Source organism: Hemiscyllium ocellatum, chromosome 23 (assembly GCF_020745735.1).
Source record: "Hemiscyllium ocellatum isolate sHemOce1 chromosome 23, sHemOce1.pat.X.cur, whole genome shotgun sequence".
In the NCBI taxonomy this organism is placed as follows: domain Eukaryota; kingdom Metazoa; phylum Chordata; class Chondrichthyes; order Orectolobiformes; family Hemiscylliidae; genus Hemiscyllium; species Hemiscyllium ocellatum.
The window spans coordinates 5,876,218-5,899,125 of record NC_083423.1 but is presented as its reverse complement, the minus strand read 5'-3'; the positions used below and the strand labels follow the sequence as shown (position 1 = coordinate 5,899,125).

Below are 22,908 nucleotides of genomic sequence, written 5' to 3'. Positions count from 1 at the left end.
TCTGACCCCTTCACACAGCTTCCAGATTTTAGACATTTTTAGCAGGCTGACTTATTGTGTCCTAGATTCTGATCTTATTTTTTTTTGCCAACAGAGAAACTGCCCATTTATTGAGAGGGCTTTGCTTCTCTTCACAAAAATTCAACTTGTTCCTCTTTCACTCTCTGTCTGCTTTCACTTTGTGCCTGCTTCTTATACTGATTGTCTTTATCCTTCAGTTTGCCTGCATGCAGCTCTCTCTTGTGTTGAGTCTAATGACAGTTGCTGTTTGCACTGCTTCCTGGTCAAGGGTCACCATGTCTCATGGACCAGTATGAATATCAGCCAAAAAAATTACAATTGTTCCCTTTACAAGGGATAAACATTTTTACAAGAACCCTTTCAAAACCGCTTAAAAACAATTGCCAATTACCTAAACATTTTAAGAGAAATTTAAACTATTTTTGACACCCCTGTTTTGGGGTCAAAGGGCTTTACAGTCGGCGCATTCATTTTAAAGTGGTGTTACTGTTCTAATTTGGGAAATTTAGCAGCCAATTTGCAAATTTCAGCAATACAATAATCACCTGATAATCTGTGTTTTGGTGACATTAATTGAGAAATAAATAATGACAAGGACACCTGGCTGTTCGTCAGAATCGTGCTGAGGGATCATTTATATTTACCCGAAAAGAAAGATAGAGCTTCAATTTAAGATCAACTGATGGCGCCTCCCACAGAGCAGCGCTCCCTCAGTGCTGTACTGGAGCATTAACCTCCATCTTTGTACTCAGGACCTTAAGTGGGACTTGGACTAAGAACAGCAAGAGTTTGACCAGTTGAGCAAATGCATACGTATTAGGTACATTGCGGGTAAGATAAGGTAAGTGTAGAAGATTTGACATTAACATACGCATTCTAAATTATTGGTTAAAATTGTTACAGAGTATCGCAAAAGACTCAGATATTGCCGCAACATTAAATTTTATTTCTATCTTCTTGATTATAATCATATATGAATCTGTTTTCTTTCAAATGAAATAATCTTGGATGATTTCCTTAAGTTTTATTCCTGCATATCTCCCTGGAGAATGGTTGTCAGTAGAAGCCTATAATATTTTGCACTAATGAGTGTCTTACTGAAACTTTTGACAACTTACATAGTGATGATTTTTCTTCAGAATATTCAAATTTTATGTGATTAAAGCTTGCTGAAGATGGGTAGAGATATTTATTTTAAAAGGAAATAGAAAGCCTTACTGGCTTACATTCAAATATCGTGTAAATCATTGACCATTCTGCTGAATAGAGTGCCTTATTGGCAGCTGGATAAAAGCTAATGAATTCATGCAATTTCCTGTAAGAAGATATTAAACTCTAGCTGTGCTGATAGTGCATTGTTAGGGCCTTTAAAGCATGGTCTGATAAGACTTTTCCTTGAAAAAGTCACACAAGAAATCATTGTGTTTTTAATATACAGCAGCCTGTGAACTGCTGCTGCATAAAACTCTGCTCATTATGTTTGCTTTTTGCAGACTTTCTCACTGTCTTTAATGTGTAAATGTTTAAGATTAATTTGTGTGGTTACTCCGTTGTTCTTAGTACATTCAGATCATTGTCATGTCTCAGACAATTATCTTCATGAGGACTCGATACATGTATGCACGGATAATCTTTCATTCAAATTAGTTTTTTCACCATCTTGCCTAAGTTCACACTTGCATGTTCGGTGAATCTATTGTACATTTTCATTAGCCAATTTACAAGTGTAATACTGTGATGTGTGAACTCTGAATGTTGGAAGCCTTCTGTTTCATAAGATGATGGCGTACGTCACAGTCAATTCTGTGTTAAGCAACGTCTGTTTATGACTCAGGATCCTCACTCAGGCACAGCAGTCTCTGCCTCATTTGCTGCTGAGGGTTACGCTGGGCTGAGAGATGCGCAGCCTTCTGGCCTCTATTTCTTTCTCCGGGTTCTCTCTGCTTCTTGTTTCTTCTCTTTTCTGATGGCCACTTTCAAATCCATTCCAAAGTGTCAGCCTTGAGAGGTCACAACTCTCAGGACTGGCTGCCATTCATGTGTGTGTCAACTTCATATTCATTTCTTTGTAGCAGAGCTTTGGACACATTGGAGGTTGTGACCTCGTGGCCAGTTCATTGAGTATACAGCTATCATCGATGTGGCTGAGCCAGCTCAGTGTGTGTGGATTGAATTAACACTCTCCAGAACCTCTCAGTTGGTAATCTTGTCCTACAAATCACACAACGCCAGGTTATAGTCCAACAGGTTTATATGAAAGCACCAGCTTTCAGAGCGCAGCTCCTTCATCAGGTGGTTGTGGAGCATAAGACCATAAGACACAAAATTTCTGTCTCTTACAATCTTATATTCCACAACCACCTGATGAAGGAGCAGCGCTATGAAAGCTAGTACCTTCACATAAACCTGTTGGACTACAACCTGGTGTTGTGTGACTTTTAACTCTGTAGAGTTATGTCAGAGACAGTGAAGTTTGGAACTATAGAACATAGAACAGTACAGCGCAATACAGGCCCTTAAAGTTGATGAGTCTATTACTGTTGCAGGCAGTGCGTTCCACGCCCCTACTACTCTCTGAGTAAAGAAGCTACCTCTGACATCTGTCCTGTATCTATCACCCCTCAACTGAAAGCTGTGTCCCCTTGTGCTAGCCATCACCATTCCAAGGAAAAAGGCTCTCACTGTCCACCCTATCTAACCCTCTGATTATCTTATCTATCTCAATTAAGTCACCTCCTTCTTCTCACTAACAAAAACAGCCTCAAGTCCCTCAGCCTTTCCTCGTAAGACTGCCCCTCCATACCAGGCAACATCCTAGTAAATCTCCTCTGAACCCTTTCCAAAGCTTCCTCATCCTTCCTATAATGAGGTGACCAGAGCTGTACACAATACTCCAAGTGTGGCCACACCAGAGGTTTGTACAGCTGCAGCATGATCTTATGGTTCTGAAACTCAATCCCTCTACCAATAAAAGCTAACACAGTGTTTGCCTAACACAACGTTTGCCTTCTTAACAACCCTCTCAGCCCAGGTGGCAACTTTCAAAGATCTATGTACCTGGGCACTGAGATCTCTCTGCTCATCTACACTACCAAGAATCCTACCATTAGCCCAGTACTCTGCATTCTTTTCACTCCTTCCAAAGTGAATCACTTCACACTTTTCTGCATTAAACTCCATTTGCCACCTCTCAGCTCCGCTCTGCAGCTTATCTATGTCCCTCTGTAACTTACAACGTCCTTCATCACTATCCACAACTCTACCAATCTTAGTATTGTCCGCAAATTTACTAATCCATCCTTCTATGCCCATATCTAGGTCACTTATCAAAATGGCTTTTATAAAAACGGCAAACAACAGTGGCCCCCAAACAGATCCTTGCGGTGCCCCACTAGTAACTGAACTCCAGGATGAACATTTTCCATCAACCACCACCATCTGTCTTCTTTCAGCTAGCCAATTTCTGATCCAAACCGCTAAGTCATCCTCAATCCCATGCCTCTGTATTTTGTGCAATAGCCTATCATGGGAAACTTATCACACGCCTTACTTACATCCATATACACCACATCAACCACTTTACCCTCATCCACCTGTTTGGTCACCTTCTCACAGAATGCAGTAAGGTTTTTGAAGCATGACCTACCCTTCACAAAACTATCCCTAATCACTGTTTGAGTTTTCTCCTACCTTGCCCAAGTTGGCCAGCTCTCATCATTGTAATGGAATGCTGTTTTGCCTGGGAGAGTCATCTCCTCTCTTCTAACCACCTCTCGGACAGTTCAAGAAATATACCAATTTCTTTTTGCCATGCAGTGTAGTGAAAGGTCAAAGAGTCCTTTCTGTAAGAGTGACTGAATCTAGAATGTGTCAGAGAGCACGTGGCTCCAAGCCACCTGCAGCATGAATGGAGTTCTGTATAGACTGGGTCTTACAGCAAAGAAGACACATTGGAAACCATTAACTTGCTTTTGGTTTACAATAGTCCAGGGTTGTAGTTAGAGCAGGCAGTGACGATCCCCTCCCAAGTAGCCTCTGCAATTTCCTACACAGGAATCTTAACCATGAACAGCAGCTGGCATAGCTAAGCAAGCTGGCATGACCTTACAGTATATATTGATGCCAAGTTCTCTGGCCAGGAAGAAGGTCTTTTCTAAGTCTACCCAGTCAAACCTTCTCTACATTTAGAAAGAACTCCATCATGTCACGCCTCAGCCTTTGGTTTCAGGAGAAACTGTATTCAATCATCCCCGATCGGTATAACCTCAGAAATATACAACTTTTTCACATAAACTTCGTTAGAATTAGAATTAGATTTATTGTCATGTACAGAAGTACAGCAGTACAGTGAAAAGTTTACAATGTCATCCCTCATAGCACCATCTTAGGTAAAAAATACCTCGGTAAAAATACTCAATACAAAGTAGAGAAATAGAGAAAACAAAGTTAGATTACACTGCAGAAGAAATTTACAAGGATGTTGCCAGGACTCAAGAGTCTGAGTTATAGGGAGAGGTTGGACAAGCTGGGATTTTTATCTTTAGAGCATGGGAGACTGAGGTGGGATCTTATAGACGTGTATAAGATCATGAGGGACATGGATAGGGTGAATGCACTCTGTCCTTTTCCCAGGCTTGGAGATTCAAGGATTAGAGGGCATCAACTTAAGGTTAACAGGGAAAGAATAAAAGGGAACCTGAGGGGCAACATTTTTACACAGAGGGTGGTACGCATATGGAATGAGCTGCCAGTGGAAGTGGTTGAGGTGGGTACATTAACAACATTTAATAGGCATTTGGACAAATACATGGATAGGAAAGGATTAGAAGGATATGGTCCAAGTGCAGGGAAATGGGGTTAGAGTGGATGGACATTTTGGTTGGTGTGAACCAGTTTGGGTCAAAGGGCCTGTCTCCACGCTGTAGGGCTCTATGACTCAAGGAAAGGATAGAGTCAAGTAGCATTACTGCCTGTGGCAGCTGGAAATAGCCTGCCTGTTGGTAAGTTTTGCAGCACACTTTAGTTGTTCTGATTGCAGTTCCCTTTTTAATAATAGAGATTAAATGGAAGCCTGGCTGGAAATTGCAGCCTCAATGTGTTGAGAATGTGTGAAGATTCCCCTTACACTGCAATACAGGAAGGAACACATTAGCCACAGCTGTCAGAAGATTGACCTTTATTCTCTAAGTCAGAGACAGGTGGAGACAAGGACCCGAGACCAGAGAATATTACAAGCTGTATCGGTGTTATTGGCAGTTACAGACTGACATAATCTATTTACATTGCAATTCAACAGTCAGTGAGCTGCTGCCAGTGACTCTTGGCTACATCATTTTCTTGGGATGAAAGTCTGTCTATTGACACTGAGGCGATGCTTTAGTTCTTGTGTTATTCATTCCCTGGCTAGGCCAGTATTTATTATCCAGCCCTAATTACCCAGAGGGCAGTTAAGAGCCACCTCATGCTGTGGGTCTGTAGTCACATGTAGGCCAGACCAGGTAAGGATGGCAGATTTCCTTCCCTAAAGAATACCAGTGAAGCAGATGAATTTTTCCCTGACAATTAACAATTGTCTCATAGTCATTATTACACTCTTAATTCCATATTTTTAAAATTTAGATATCAAATTCCACCATCTATCACAGTGAGATTTGAACCCAGGTCCCCAGAACACTGCCTGGATCTCAAGACTAATAAATTTAGCCATTATTCCATTAAACCATCACCTCCCCTTGTCACCATAGCTGATGACATTTCTACTAATGAATGATAACTTCACGCAGCTTCCATCAACAGAATGAAATTTGAATACCGATGCTTTTGGCATTGTTTGAGCTGTGTGTTTGGCTATAATTTACAGCTGATTGCCATGTGTAATAACTCAGCATAGTCAACCGGAAGAGAACATTATTTATTGTTGAACATCTGCCTGCAGCCATTGCTCAAGGTTAGCTGAGGCAATGGTGTTGGGGTGTTATTGCTGGACCGATAATCCAGAGATCCAGATAATGTCTTTGGGGACCAGGGAAATTCCAGAGACCTGGGTTTGAAGCGCACTGTGGTAGAATTTGAATTCATTTAAAGAATCTGGAATTATGAGTCTAATGTTGACCCTGAATCTGTTGTTAATTGTCAGAATAACCTGCCTGGTTCATTAATGCCCTTTAGGGAAAGAAACTGTCATCTTTACCTGGTCTGGTCTACACGTGACTCCAGACACAGAGCAATGTAGCTAACTGTTTATAAGTAAGAGTGGAGAATAGGTGCTAGCTTAGCCAGAGACACCATCATCCCACGAATGACCAAAGAAATGGTGTATGTAGTCTAGTCCTCGCCTGGGACAGACAGTTCTGCAGATCCAAACCTTTTTGGTTTCTCTCCTTTTTTTTCTCTTTCTTTATCCAGAAGTTGTCTTACAGACAGCGGAACCGCCCTCCCAACACCCAATCACCGTGAGTCCTCTTTGTGTTCTCTAAACTGCTAACTGCCACAGTGAACACCTGGATAGTCAATTCAAATACACACGAGCAAAGCCCATTATGGGCAAGGCGAACCATCGTAAAGTGAGGGGGAGGTAGGGAGTGAGGGAAGGGGCTAAATCAACATGGAGTTGGAGAAAGAAATGAAGTACTGCTCCACCCCCCTCCCCCTCCCCAGCCTGATGCCTGCCTCCCTCTAAAGACACCGAGGGTTGTGGTGGACACTGCACGCTCCCTCTCCAAGGACACCCGGGCATGAACATAACCATGCAGTGGGTCTGCCTTATAAAGGGCACTGCTGGGCAGGTCATTGCCCTATACTGGGTACCTCACATTCAATGAACTGCACAGAGAGATGCATTCATTCTTCGACATGGTCCTCGTAATGGTTATGACTGCATGTGGGCAGCGCGGTTATGCTGCAGCTCTATCGACCACACTTGGAATGTTGGGTTCAATTCTGGTCGCCTCATTATAGGAAGGATGTGAAAGCTTTAGAGAGGATGCAGAGGAGATTTACCAGGATGCTACCTGGACTGAAGGGCATGTCTTATGAAGAAAGATTGAGGGAGCTGAGGCTTTTCTCATTGGAGTGAAGAAGGATGAGAGGCAACTTGATAGAGGTGTACAAGATGATGAGAGGCATAGATAGAGTGAATAGTCAGAGACTTTTTCCCAGAGTGGATATGTCAATCAGAAGGGGGCATAATTTTAAGGTAATTGGAGATGTCAGATATTCTTTACACAGAGAATGGTGAATGCATGGAATGCATTACTAGCAGTGATGGTAGACTCAGAGACATTAGGAACATTTAAGCGACTCTTGAATAGGCACATGGATGATGGTACAATGATGGGTATGTAGGTTAGTTTGATCTTAGAGTAAGATAAAAGGTCGGCACAATATTGAGGGCTGATGGGCCTGTACTGTGCCGCACTGTTCTATGTTCTATCTTCTATCTATGAAGGCTTTCTTGATATATACCAGCAATAATAATTCTGTTGAAAAAACACTGTCATTAGGCGTAGCTTAACTGATACATCATCAAATGCCACAAATCAGATGTATTTCTCATTCTCTTGAGGTGGATTCTCTCAATTTTAAGGTCTTGTGGAAAAGATTGCAATCTTGTATCTTCTGAATCTGATTTGCATGTAAAAAGTGGCTTGTAGAGTGTCACTCACTCAATGATAAAGCATTGCTAAGTGTACAAACAATCAGGGCTTTAATATTGTTGGTGTCTGAAGCCCAACATCGAATGTGCTGAAAGTGAAAAACCAGCCAGAGAAAAACTAAACAGCGATTTCAAAAAGATCAACAAACCTTCCACAAAAGTGGTCATTCATCATTGGGTGTGGAATGAAATGTAACAATAAGTAGTCCCATTGATATCGCAACACACAAAGGTATTAACATACGATACAGCTCTGACCAACATTCCTTTGTTTCTTTCGAGGGAAAATAGATTCCAAAGCCTCAAAAATGATGAGCAGTAAATGTCTGGAATGTTCAAGATACATTTTCTAAGTGGGGGTGCTGGGTGGGTGGGGGGGTTGATGGGATGCTATCTCTCTACTCCAGCTCCCACCACCCAGAAGTTTATTTCTGTATCTTTTGATGATGATGAGTCATTACCACATGCCCTATGGGAAACAGAGGGGAGCTGCTGATTCAATCAAAGTTGGTTAATTCAAATTATCAAATTTTCAGCAAACCTCCCCCAGAGTTGTTTTATTCAATTCTTTGATAGCAATTGTTGGATAATTTGAAGCATTTTATCAGCAAAATATCTTAATGTTACCAGGACAATCTCCCAGAAAGGAAAATCGACCTTCTATCCTTCCCCCTTTCTAACTGAAGGACTGCCCTGAACCTGTCTTCCCCATCCATCTGTAGGTTCACCACTCCCAGCATCTCCCCCTGTACCATCGGAAACTGGAACACCTTGTCCCGATCCCTTCTTCACAGACTTACAGCTTTGCCTTTCCAACAAACTCTGACAAGAACATAATAAGCAGGAACAGGAATAGGCCATTTGGTCCATTGAGCCTTCTCCCTCATTCACTAAGATCCTGGCTAATCTTTTCACAAACTCAACTCTACTAATCCGCTCTAGATTAGGGTGGTGCTGAAAAAGCACAGCAGGCCGGGCAGCATCCAAGGAGCATGAAAATCAACGTTTTGGGCAAAAGCCCTTCATCCAGAATAAAGGCAGGGAGCCTCCTGGGTGGAGAGATAAGAGGCTCCCTGCCTTCATTCCTGATGAAGGGCTTTTGCCCAAAACGTCAATTTTCCTGCTCCTCAGATGCTGCCTGACCCCACTGTGCTTTTCCAGCACCACTCTAATCTAGACTCTGATCTCCAGAATCTACAGTCCTCACTTTTTCCACTAATCCGCCCGAGCACCATAACCCGGATTTCCTTTACTGTTCAAGAATCTATCTTTGCCTTAAATACATTCAACAAGGCAGCCTCAACTGCTTCACTGGGCTGGGAATTCCACAGATTCACAACCCTTTGGGTAAGAAGTTCCTCTTCAGCTCAGTCCTAAATCTGCTCTCCCTTATTTTGAGGCTATACCCTAGAGGCTAGTTCTAGTTCCTCCTGCCAGTGGAAACAATCTCCTTGCTTCCATCCTATCTATTGCCTTAATGATTTTATATGATTCCATAAGATCCCGCCTCATTCTTCTACATTCCAATGAGTACAGTCCCTGTCTATTCAATCCCTCCTCATAAAGCAACCTTCTCAATTCTTGAATCAACCAAATGATCTGGGCTCCTTACAGTCATTGAGGTCGATAGCACTGGAAAAGACTCTTCAGCCCATCAAGTCTGTGCTGATCAAAAGCAACCACCTGACCATTCTAATCCCATTTTCCACCACATGGCCTCTTCGCAATGCTTGCTGCTTTCCCTCTCCATGTCGCTGTTACCTCACAGGAGCTTTAGATATGCAGGGGGGGACTGTCAACAATTTAGAGGAGGTGTATTCTCAAGTTTATTTTAGGGAGATGATTTCTGTAACCTTTCAGAAACTTTCAGTCACAAAAGCAGACACATTGGTTGGCCCTCCCAATCTGCTGATAGACACATAGAGTCATCCAGCATGGAACCAGACCCCTCGGTCTAAAGTATCCATGCCAACCACATATCCTAAATTAATCTAGTCCCATTTGCCAACACATGGCCTGTAGGAACTCTAATGTCCCACTGTAGCACAGAATGGTCAGCAAGTATGATCTTCTTGCTTGGAAAGGAACTGTGATAAGCTTTTAAATGTTTTTTTTTAAACAAAAAAATTCCTCAATGGGATTCCCTCAGCCTTAGAACAGCAATGTGTTGATGGTACATTTTTCCGGAATGTGCTGGTAGATCAGAGGCTGGCCCTGGTCTCAAATTGAAGTGTTTGTTTTTGTAATCAGAGCTGAGCATTTATTCTGCTATCTTCTTGCTTCCAGAATAAAACACGAGAACATTGTGGCCCTGGAGGACATTTACGAGAGTCCAAATCACTTATACCTTGTGATGCAGCTGTGAGTATGAGACTGACTCAATATAATATTTTCCAGTGTTTGGAACATTACGCAGTTTGCAACGATGAAATCTTTTTTGACTAGCTAACACATACAATAATTGCCTGGGTGAACACAATTTTAGATCTGACAGTAAAGTAAACAATGAATCTAATTAACGTAGTAGCAAATTTGTAAGTAAAAATGGGCAACGGTTGATAAATCTATCGACATTACAGTAAAGTTTCAGAACTGAATAGAGCTGACTAAACCAATCAGCAGCTTCAGAAATTCCCAGAAACCATTGGGTGTCATTGCCAATTTTGGTTGGGTGCATTCCTGGTGGCTATGTCACCTGCCCCCATCCTACCTTTGGTCATCCAAGGGTCTTCAATTGTGTGGAATTATCAGAGAAACTGGCTTCATTCCCTTCCTACAGCAGGAAAGGTTGGGACAAAATTTGATCAAGAGTTCAAAGTCACGAGGGCTCTAGTAGTAGTAAATAGAGAGAAACTGACCCATTGGCAGAAGGATCACAAACTAGAAGATACAGGTTCAAAGTAATGGGCCAAAGAACAAAGGCAACATGAGGAGAATTCCATCCACTGCACTGAGAGTTTCTGTCTGAGAGTGTAGCAGGGGGCTGATTCAAACGCTGCTTCCAAAAGCAAGTGGATAAGTACACAAAGGGGAAAGGAGTGGGGGTTTTCGGGGGAAAGGGTAGAGGAGTGCGACTAGCTGAGTTACACTTGCAGAGAGCTGGTATTGTCTCAGTGGGCTGATTGGTCTTCTCCTGCGTTGTAACTGCCTTCACAGTGAAGATCTTCCATCATCAATTGGAGAACAAACAGAACTTTATTAATAAATAAGGCAAAGAACTGCAGATGTTGACAATCTGAAGCAAAAACAGCAGTTGCTGGAGAAACTTGGCAGGTTTGGCAGCATCTGCGAAGAGAGAAAACAGGGTTAATGTTTCAAGTCCAGTGACTCTTCATTAGAATCTTATTTATGATTGGAGATGATTAAGCATCCATCAAACAGCCTGTTTGTCCCATAACCAATATATTACAACTAATCAATGACAAAAATTGTGATTTATTTTTGCAATGTCACTGCCATGTCTCTCTTGGGTTTTGTATAACCGTGCGCTGGGAATTAATTCCTGGAGACTCTGTGATGATATCAGAGGATTAGCAAGTTTATTTTGGGCTGTAACAATGGTCACTTTACCAAAGAGGAGTGATGTTTGGAGTGAATGGTTTACTCATGTCATTGTTTCTACATTTTTCAGTTGTCTTTATTATGAGAATAAGACATAATTGCACTGTGATATTAATGTAAAAATGCCTGTTGTTTTCCTGTAAATCCCCTTTATCCTTTATTTTTTGCAACCTCTAGTTTTCAAGTAACTGTTTCCAAGCTGGTATGAAGCTGAAACTCACTTTGAAATGAATGCTCCAGAGTGCCACGAGTTACTCCCAGTTGGAGACTCTCTGGGGGAAAGGAGATCACAGTGGAAGTGTCTACTCAGGCAGGAGATGGTGATGTTAGCTTTTGAACAGCAGTGCAACCTAGTCTAGTAAAAGCTGGTTGGCTTCTATAGGTAATCTATGGTTCAGCGTAAGCTCTGCTTCAATTCCTATTTTGGCCTTGCCTTCTATATAATGTGGAGTGGTACCCCGTAAAAAAACTATATTGTCAACTCTTCCCTCCAGTCTCTCGATATTATCTTCAAGATATTAAGAGGAAACGACAAAGTCGAGAAAGATAAACTATTTCCACTGACTGGGGATTCTATAATGAAGGGCTTGGTCTGAGAATGAGGGCCAGACCATTGAGGAGAGATGTTAGGAAGCACTTCTACACACACAGGGTGGGTGAGGTTTGGAGCTCTCTTCCACAAACGGCAGGGGATGCGGCATCAGTTGTTAATTTTTAAATCTGAGATAGATATATTTATTGTTGAGCAAAGGTATTAGGGGAAATGGGCCAAAGTTAGATAAATAGAGTTAGGCCACAGATCCCATTGAATCATGGAACAAACTCAAGGGGCTGAACAACTTAACCCTGCTCCTATGTTGTTATATTTTCTGATAGAAAGATGCCCACAGCCCCTCATGGACTATGCCCATTACCTACTGACACCTAGTGTACAATACTACCCAGCAGCTGGGAACACTGCTCCTGGCATACTGAATTCGCCTAATGTCAAAGAATCAACTCATTTGAACATTTTTTTGGTACATTGGAAGAGGAAAAAACTTCTCTGCAAAGAGCACCATCCAGAATTGTCCTGGGATGCAATAGACATTATTGCGAGGAACCAAGGTAGAAGTATTGTAGAAATGTTAAAAGAATAGTTTTCTTTTAATTTTCCTTGAACACTTTTTGTTTATGAAAATCTTGGAGTTAGGGGAGATAGATGATTGGATTGAATAATTGGTGGTGGAAGGTCATATGGTTCGATGACGCAGAGTTGGGAAAATGTTGATACCTTCAATGGTGTGGGAAGATGTCATTTGACATTTTAGCCCGGTTTTTCTGATTTTTAATTATTGTAGTGACGTTTGGAAAGCACATATGTTGGGAAATGAATCTTGAAGGATATAGGGCATTCAGGAATGACAAGAAACAAGGGAAAAACTGGGGCATTGACTCTGCTAATTCATTATCATACTAGTGCAATCGAAAGGAATGATATACATTCAGGAAACCAAGACATGGAAACAATTAGAAGTGAGAAATGATACAAGTGAATCGAACAGTTATTTTGCACCTGTCTTCATTATAGAGAGTACAATAACATCCCCGAAGCAGCAATAAATCGGGAAGTAGATAAATAAATAAATAAATGTAGGGACTGGGGGAAAACGCGTTCACTGGAGAAGTGGTAGTGAATAAATTAATAGAAATGGGGCTGCCAAGAGCTACTACTGAGATAGTTGATGCATTGGTTTCAATGTTCCAAAACTCTCTTGGTTCAAGAATGTTTCCATTTGATTAGAAAAAAAGCAAATCTAATCCTTATTTAAAAATGGGGGAAGGTAGAAACCAGGCCCATTCCGTTAACATCTGTCACAGGGAAACTGAGAGAAAATATTATTTCAGAAGTTATAGCAGGGCAGTTGGATAAATCTAAGGTAATCAGGCTGATTCAGCATAGTTTATTGAAAGGGAAATTTTGTTTAACCCATCTATTAGAGTTCTTTGAGGACGTAAAATCTACTGCGGTAAAAGAATAACCAGTGAATGCACTGTTCTTACTTTTCCAAAAGGCATTTCATAAGGTGTCACATCAAAAGTTACAGCAGAAAGGAAAAGGGTGTAACGGATAATATATTGGCATGGATAGAACATTGGCCGGCCAATGAGTTTGATGAAGAATGGAAGGTATGTTTGTCCTTGACACACAGACAGGTGGGAAAATACATTGTGAAGACTACATAAGGAGGCTAAAAAAAATAGAAAGGTTAAGTGAGCGGGCAAAGACTTGGTCAGGTGAGCGCCATGTAAGAAAATTGTCCATCTTGGCCGGAAGAATAAAAAAGGACTTGATTATTTAAAGAGCACGAGGTTGCAGATCTCACAGATGCAGAGGGACCGTAGATGTCCTAGTGCATGAATCACAAAATGTTAGTATATAGGGACAGCAAATGATCAAAAAGCTAACGAAATATCATCATTCACTGTGAAGGGAACTGCATACAGAAGTTGGGAGGTAGTGCTTCAGTTATACAGGGCACTGGTGAGACCCCATCTAGAGTATTGGACATTGTGTTGGTCACCTTATTTAAGGAAGGATGTGGATGCATTGCAGGCAGTTCAGAGAAGGTTTACCAAGTTACTCATGTCAGGAATGTGAGGGTCTTCTTTCGAGGAAAGATTGGACAGGCTAGAGCGGTATCCATTGAAGTTTTGAAGTGGTAAGAGGTCACATGATTGAAACATGAAAGATCTTGCGGGGGTCTTTGCAACTCTAATTACTTTGGAACCTTCTTCCTCAAAAGGTGGTGGGAGCAGAGTCCTTGAATATTTTTAAGGATGAGATGGATAAATTCTTAGTGAGTAAGGGAAGGTCACCGGTTATCCAGGGGTAGGCAGGAATGTGGAGATTCACAACGATCTTATTAAATGTTGGAACAGACTGTAAGAGGTGACTTGACTGAAACATGTAAGATCATGAAACATATAACATATGAGATCAGGCTGGATGCTGGATGTTTGCTCTTATGGAAGGACATAGAACTATGGGTCACTGCTTAAAAAAACAGGGCCACCCATTTAAAACAGAGATCACGTGTTAAATATGAAGCAATCATTTAAACCCTTCTTTCCCAATGTGTTTTTATTATGTATGTCATTGTACAATTACACCACCATATGGTATGGAGAATTGAGCAAAGGACCCGCCCCTCATCTGATCAGAAGCACTATACCCCTTTAGGAGTACACTGGTTCAGACTCTGTCTATCCATGTGCAGTATTCCCAGGGATTTTCCTAAATCCAATTACTGGTTGAGTACTCTTGGTGATTTTCACAGCTGATTTAACTTATCAAGTGAAATGTAGTGAGAAGACATTCTCAAAGGTTAACAGCGATATCGAGCTAATTACAGTGATTGATACTCATTTAACCTAACATGAATCCTTTCAGTGATTGGGTCAACTCAAGGAGTATTCGTAATACTGCAACTCAGTCCTGACACATCAGTAAGCTTTTCTGGCTGTTTCAGCTGCAGAGTTTTGATCAGATGAATTTGGTAGTAGCTAGCGGAAATGTTACTGAATGGATAATCCAGAGACCCGGACTCAGGATCTAGAGAAATGGGCTCAAGTGCCATCATTTGAATTCAGATAATAAATCTATAAAGCAGCGATGAAGGCTGTGAAAATACCATTGATTCTTGTGAAGACCAATCTGGTTCACAAATTCCTTCAGGGAAGGAAATCTGCTGTCTTTATCCGGCCTGGTCTACATGTGACTCCAGACCCACAGCAGTGTTGTTGGCTCAGGAATGGCTGAGCAAGCCACTCAGTGCAAATCAGTGAGGGACGGGCAACAAGTGCTGGCCTTGTCATCGACACCCCCATCTCATGAAAGAAGGAAAACAAAATGAATTGAGATTTTTCTTGTATCTTCCTGATGGCTCTGATGCCTTGAGAAGCTCATATTCCAGTGGGTCGGTTTGAGTGGAGGGAGAATATTTCTGGTTGTGATGTGTAAGTTGATGGTATTCCTGAGATGCTGCCTAACCTGCTGTGCTTTGACCAGCAACACATTTGCAGCTGTGATCTCCAGCATCTGCAGACCTCATTTTTTACTGTAAGTTGATGGTAAGCACCATGAAAAAATAGAATTAATTGATGGAGGAGCAGCTTGGAAATATCACCCAAACACACTTTTCTGAACTTCTGAAAGTTTTGTCAGCAACCTGCCGAACCAGACTAATTGTAAAAGGGGGAAACTATAATGGACCTTCGAAAGCTTTGGGCATGAGATTGACCACAGGCTTAGAACTGCATGTGAACACAATGCAACCACACAGTGATAAAGTCATCAGTTCTACCCTCTGGCTGCTGCTTACATTGTGAGAGTGTTAGCTGTTTCCAAACAGATTACTTTAAAAGATTTAACAGAGCACAAGGATTGCAGCAGCTCACCACCACCTTTATTTTAGATTAGATTACTCAGTGTGGAAACAGGCCCAACAAGTCCACACCAACCCGCCCCCACCCAGACCCATTCCCCTACATTTACCCCTGCACCTAACACTATGGGCAATTTCACGTGACCAATTCACCCAACCTGCACATTTTCTTGGAAAGTGGGAGGAAACCGGAGCACCCAGGGGAAACCCATGCAGTCAGTCACCTGAGCCGGGAATTGAACCCAGGTCTCTGGCGCTATGAGGCAGCAGTGCTAACCACTGTGCCACCGTGCCGCCCACTTCTCAAGGCCAAGCAGCAATGGGCAGTAAATCCTTGTCCAGCCAGCAATGCCCCCATCCCACAAGTCACTTTGTATGAGCATTGAGGCCATGATCCATGTGGTAGAGTCAAAGAGTCATTGAGTCATACAACACTGAAACAGACCCTTCAGTCCGACTCATCCACGCTGACAAGATATCCCAGTCTGACCTAGTCCCATTTGCCAACATTTGGCCCCTATCCCTCTAAACCCTTCCTATTCGTATACCCATCCAGGTGTCTATTAAATGTTGTAATTATACCTGCTGTTATCACTTCTTCTGGCAGCTTGTACCAAATACGCACCATCCTCTGCATGAAAATATTACCCCTCAGGTCCTTTTTAAATCTTTCCCCGCTCACCGTAAACCTATGCCGTCTAGTTTTGGACTCCCCCCACCTCAGCAAAAAGACTTTGACTCATCACCCTATCCATGCCCCTCATGAATTTGTAAACCTCAATAAGGTCACCCCTCAGCCTCCGACGCTCCAGGGAAAATAACCCCAGCCTATTCAGCCTTTCCCTGTAGCTCAAACCCTCCTGTCCCAGCAACATCCTTGTAAATCTTTTCTGCTCTTTCTCAGGTTGAACACCATCTTTCCTATAGAATGGTGACCAGAATTGTATGCAGTATTCTATAAGTGGCCTAACCAATGTCCTGTACAGCCTCAACATGATGTCCCAACTCCTATACTCAGTACAGTGACCAATGAAAGTGAGCATGCTAACCACCTTCATCACCACCCTGTCTACCTGTGTTTCCAGGAACTATGCACTTGCTCACCAGGTCTCTTTGTTTGACAACAGTCCCCAGGGCCCTACCATTGTGCCAACCTTAAAATGACTCATTTATCCTAACGTGTAATTTCCTATTAGCTAATCCTTTAGCCAGTCTCATAGATCATCTCCAGCACCATCTTCTGCGATAACCTCTCTGCGATAACTGTATGCCATTTGGAAATCCAAAAACCTACTACTTCCCTTTATTTACATCTGCAAGAGCTCTAATAAAATCATTAAATGTGATCTTCTTTCAGAACACCATAACGACTCTGATAATTGTGTTATGATTTTCTAAGTGTCCTGCTATTAACTCCTTAGAAATAGATTCTAGCATTTTCCTAATAACAAATGATAGGCCAACTTAGCTACAGTTTTCCATATTCTGTCTCCCTCCTCCTCCTTTCTGGAATAAAGTTTGCAGAATCTGGGGAATCTTGGAAGATTACAAGCAATCCATCCATTATCTCTGCAGCCACTTCCTTTAAGATTCTAAGATGCGGGTGATTTGGTATAGGTAACTTGTCAGCCTTTAATCCCATTAGTTTTCCTTGTTGTAGAATCACAGAATCCCTACAGTGTGGAATCAGACCATTCAACTCATTGAGTCCATATCGACCCCCAAAGAGCATCCCACCCAGACCCACCACCCCACACTATCCCTGCATTTCCCATGGCTGACTCATTTAGCCTGCACATCCCTGGACACGATGGGCAATTTAGTATGGACAATCGCCTAACCTGTACATCTTTGGACTGAGGGGGGAAACCAGAGCACCCAGAGGAAACCTACAGAGACATGGGGAGAATATGCAAACTCCACACAGACAGTCCCTTGAGGATGGAATTGAACCTGGGTCCCTGGTGCCGTGAGGCAGCAGTGCTAACCACTGAGCTGCCATGCTACCTCATAATATTAGTCCCTTTTATGAACATAAATATGGCAATGATTTAATTAAATAGACTGACTTATTGATGATGCAATCTTCTCAAACAGCTCACCATCACCTTCTCAAGGACAGTGGTGCCACAACCCGCAACTGAATATATCCGCTGCTTTTGTTCTCCTTCTTATAAGTTGTAGAAGCTCTTATGGTCTATTTTTATATTTCCTGCTAGTTTTTTTCTCACACTCCAATTTATTTTTTTCAGTCATCCATTGCTGATTTCTAAAATGTTCCCAAACTTCTGGCCTGTTGCAACTCGTTGGATCCTTGGAGCTTCAATCTGATACTATCCTTAACTTTCTTCGTTAGTCTCAGCTAATGCTTTTTTCTTGTAGTTTTTCTTTCTCAATGGAATATATTTTTGTTGAGAGTTATGAAATCTACCTTTTACTGTCTGCACTGCTTCTACCCCATCTTATCTTTTTGCCTTTTATCCTATTTTTACAGTCCACGTCACCCAACTCCATCTTTATTTCCTTTTAATTACTTTTAATTACTTTTATCTAAGTTTAAAAGAGGAATTTTAAACCCACATTTCTCACTCTGAAACTGAATGTGAGATTCTATTGAAGTTTAATTGTGTTTCCTCTGAGGAAGCTCTATTAATCCTGTCTCATGACAAAACTGTCCTGAATAAATATCTCCAGGCTTCCTTTGCCAAATAGACTTATCCAACTGATGTGAAAATAAAACTTTTCACAATAGTTTCAGTACAGGTTGCTTTGTTGTAACACACATTTTGTTAATACAAATTCACTGTAACATGATTGACAAATTGGGCCATTGATAATACAGCACAAACTTTTAAAACATGTGTTGGCTGTAACGTGATTAAATTGCCAACACTTTATGTGCTGTTTCTAAAGTGTGATTTTTCTGTATTGTAGGATTGCACAGGAACATAAGCATTGACTGTACCTTTGTAATTAGACTTCATTATTTCTTAATTCATACAATGTCCTACATTGTAGTTACAAATAGGAGCTTATAATCCAATGCCATAAATGACTTCTTTCCTTTTGGAGTTTCTTGTTTCAATTGTGGTCATCTCACAACCATGCCTCTCATGGTAATCATATTTATTTCTATATATACTGCACTCTGGTTAGCATTAGTGACATCAGTATCCCACACTATTGCTTTCCTCTTTCCCTTTAACTTTTTATAATTCTCCTTTCTCATGAACCTAGCCCTCTCTACAGCCCTCGTTATGGGCACAGCTATCTTTAAAACCAAAATTACACAACGGGCCGCGACATTCATTCCAGTGTGTTCCGGGTGAACACCATCCCAATGGTGCAGCTTTAAATTTCCCCAGAACCCGTGCCTGTGCCCCATGATTCCAATCGCTGAGCCACATATTCACCTCTCTGATCTTATTTACCCTATGCCAATTTGCTCAGGTCATTATCCAGAGACTATTATCTTTGTGGTTTTGCTTGGTAATTTAGTTCTGGCTGTTTGTGCTCCCTGAACAGGGCCTCTTTCCTAGTCCTACCTGTATTGTTAGTGCCTGCCCAGTTCACTCAGCCCACCTGAGGGGATGTCAGTGGCCCTAGCATGAGGCTGGCTTCATTCTTTTTGACCCAGGCTTTAAGCTGCAGAGGGCACTGTCTATGACACTAACTACAGTGTCTCCTGAACCAACGACACACATTTCGTCAGCATAGATTCACTGAAACACAATTCTGCAGCGCAAACTTTTAAAACGTGTTTTGGCTGTGACATGATTACCGCACCAACATTGTAAATGCTGTTTCTGAAGTACTGGCTGTATGTTCCTTTTTGCTTCCAGCACTTTATGGATTATCAGGTAGGTCAGACTGAGTGCTCAGGAATCAGCAGTCCCTGATTTTACTTCCATTAGTTTGAATGGTGAGAAGATCAGGTGTGGTCCCTCACAAATGTGTTCCCTCACAGGCTGTCTACATAGATTCCTCACTATTCTCCACACAGAGTTGATTATTTATGGTACAAATACATGAAATTGCCTTATAATTACTGCCTCATTTAACAGAACGTTTCTCCCCAAATTCACTCCTGCCTTCAATGAGCTGTTGGTGTGTGATCTCTTTCTAAAACGAATGGCTGTGGTTTTTGTGGGGGCAACAGGCAAGAGGTCAACAGCAGAAAAATAAAGGAACTGCATCAGGATTCACCTCCACCCCCCACCTACGCAGAGTGCTGGAAATCACAGAGTTACCAGCATCATCCCTCCTACAGCCGAACCCCAGGTCAAGGTGGTTAGGCAACTTAATGATGACTTCTCCTGGAGTAGCGTTTAATCGCTGGTGCATTTCAATGATCAGCCTGAGTACCTAATCAAATAAATAAGATTAGTGACATGTGAAACAATTAAATTTAATAGCATAGTATTTAAAATCAGTGTTTTCTGTGATGCATTAGGAATACAGAATCAACTACCATTGTGAAGATTTTAAAACAGAATATTTTCTTTAAAGAAAGTTGCTGCTTGATTTGGTTTTCACAAGTTTGTTTTAAAAATGTGGGTGTGTTCGACAAAAAGTCAGGTGGATTGGTTTAATGATGCTCTCACTTTCTTCATAGAATGCCTACAGTGTGGAAGCAGGCCATTCAGCCCATTGAGTCCAATCCCTGTAACCCTGGCTAATCCAACTAGTCTACATACCCCTGGACACTATGGGCAATTTTGCACCCTCATCCACCCTAACCTGCACATCTTTGTGACTGTGGGGAGGAATGTACAGACTCCACACAGACAGTTGCCAAGGATGGAATCAAACATGGGTCCTTGATGCTGTGGGGCAGCAGTGCCAATCATGGAGACACCCTGCCAGCCTGCCATCCTGCCACCCTGCCATCCAGCCATCCATATAGCTCTTACATGGGAAGCGACAGGCTACAGGGTGAAATTGGCATATTTGTACCGTTCCTCGCTCCCTGTCTTGTCCGTCCTCTCAGAAACCCAGTGATTGGAGAGAGCGGGGTGAAATTTCATTGGATTGTGTGTAGCATGGGTGGGGGTTTGTAGCGGGACAGAGGTGCTCTGTTTGGCAACTTCCCAATCCTGATGACAGTAGCTGTTTGCTATTCTGTATCCATCCATCACAGGGCCATTTTGAATGCTGCAAGGTGGGTAGACATTTAAATGATCTATTCAGGTCACTTTGGTGAATTATCTGGAATTTTCTTGCTGTTATGCAGTTGTATGTGTGCTTTACCTTCAAGGGAGTTTATCTTTAAGGAATCCATGGGCTGTCTTTATACACGTTCTTTTATTTACTCATTAACAGGACGAGGGCATTGCTGGCTATTGCCCAGAGAGCAGTCAACCTCTTTGCTGTCAGTCTGGAGTCACATGTAGACCTTAACAGATACTATTGAACCAGATGGGTTTTTACAAAACTCAACAATGGTTTTATGGTTATACTCTTAACTCCAGACCTTTATTCAATTCAAATTCCACCATCTTCAAACCAGGCCCCCAAGAACATTACCTGAGTCTCCAAATTAACAGTCCAGCGATAATACCACGAGGCCGTCACTATTGGGACTCTGCCCCGCCTGTTGGTCTAAGCTGCACAAATAGAAGTCAGTGGCTTTGCTGAAATAAAAGCAGAAAGCTTGAGAAACTCAACAGGTCTGGCATCATCTGTGAAGAGAGAAACAGAGCGGACATTTTACGTCCAATGTGATTCTTTTTTGGAAGTGAAGTGAACTGAGAAAATGATGTTTTTTGCGCTGTCGCTGTACTGTCTGCTTCGTAACTTAAAATGTGCTTTACTGTTCCAATAACTTAACTCACAGAGTTAATCAATCTCTGATTAGTGATTAGACTATTAGACCTGATCAACAACACAACAATGCAAGCCTGTCCCTTCTAATTACCAGTGGGACTCAAACCATTATCTCCAGCTTCGAGACAGGAATATCTCACCACCCCATTCAGTCAATACCTTGCTCCCTATGTTCACTCCTGAAGCTTTATGCTTTGCCATTTCTTTTCTAGATTTCTAAGTGAAGCTGGTTTATTTATTGGTGCTACAGTATTATGATTTGGAGATGCTGGTGTTGGACTGGGGTGTACAAAGTTAAAAATCACACAACACTAGGTTATCGTCCAACAGGTTTAATTGGAAGCACTAGCTTCTGGAGCGCTACACAACCACCTGCTGAAGGAACAGCGCTCCAAAAGCTAGTGCTTCCAATTAAACCTGTTGGACTATAACCTGGTGTTGTGTGATTTTTAAGGAGTATTATCCCATTCATCCAGGATCTCTGGAGCCATATGCAGAAAAGCACTGATCTCATTCATTGGACAAGGGTTTCTTTTAAGATTGCATTTTGAATCTTAATGTGGATCTCCACAACCCCACTTTCAGGACTGATTTGTGAATAAACATTTTAAGTTGCTAGTATTATCAGCACCAGACAGGCTTGTCTAGAGTAGACGGTGCTACAAACAGAGGCTATTGTTCTGGTATCGATGCGTTTATTTTGCTCACGAGAGGTCCATCATTTCCAGACTTTGTGAGTTGTGAGGATTTTCCTGCATGCAAATTCAGGCATAAAGTGTCACTTGCTGTCTAACATGGTTTATCGCCAGTCTTAAAATCAAGGGAAGACAGTGGAACAACTCTTAAAGACTTCTTCAAAAAATGTATTCGCTCATGAGATGGCCAGCATTTGTTGCCCACCCCTAACTGCTGCTTGAGATGGTGGGGGTGAGCTGCCTCCTTGACTCGCTGCAACCCGTGTGGGTTGACCCATAATGCCCTTAAGGAGGGATTTTGACCCAGCAGACTTGATGAAGAAAGGAAGGGATTATAAGTAGCACAGACAGACGTTGTTTGGTACAACCATACACTGTTTAATGACAGCATTGTCTAATCTATGATGGACACAGAGTTTGCATGTTTTATTAATGAATTATCCACGTTTCAAATCTACAAGCTTTATATTATATTTCCTGTCCAGGTACCGTGAGTATTTTGTGCTTGTTTATTATTCACTCACTTAAAGCACAAGTATTTGTCATTGCGTATATTTAAGACTGAGATAGATAGGTTCTTCTTTGTTAAGGCAATCAAAGGTTACAAAGAGAAAGTGGGAAAATGGGGTTGAGAAACTTGTCGGAGTCAAGGGAGTGGTGCTGGAAAAGCACAGTAGGTCAGGCAGCATCCGAAGAGCGGGAGAATCGATGTTTTGGGCATGAT

The 22,908-nt window shown here is 41.9% G+C and overlaps 1 protein-coding gene across 1 annotated transcript in view; it reads left to right on the top strand.

Moving 5' to 3' along the window:
- The window catches only part of camk1da (calcium/calmodulin-dependent protein kinase 1Da), a 423,380-nt gene that overhangs the window by 206,717 nt on the left and 193,755 nt on the right, over positions 1-22,908 (top strand). Inside the window, exon 3 of the mRNA XM_060843087.1 lies at positions 9,962-10,036. Within this exon, the coding sequence (XP_060699070.1) occupies positions 9,962-10,036 (75 nt within the window). The remainder of the gene's footprint in view (positions 1-9,961; positions 10,037-22,908) is intronic.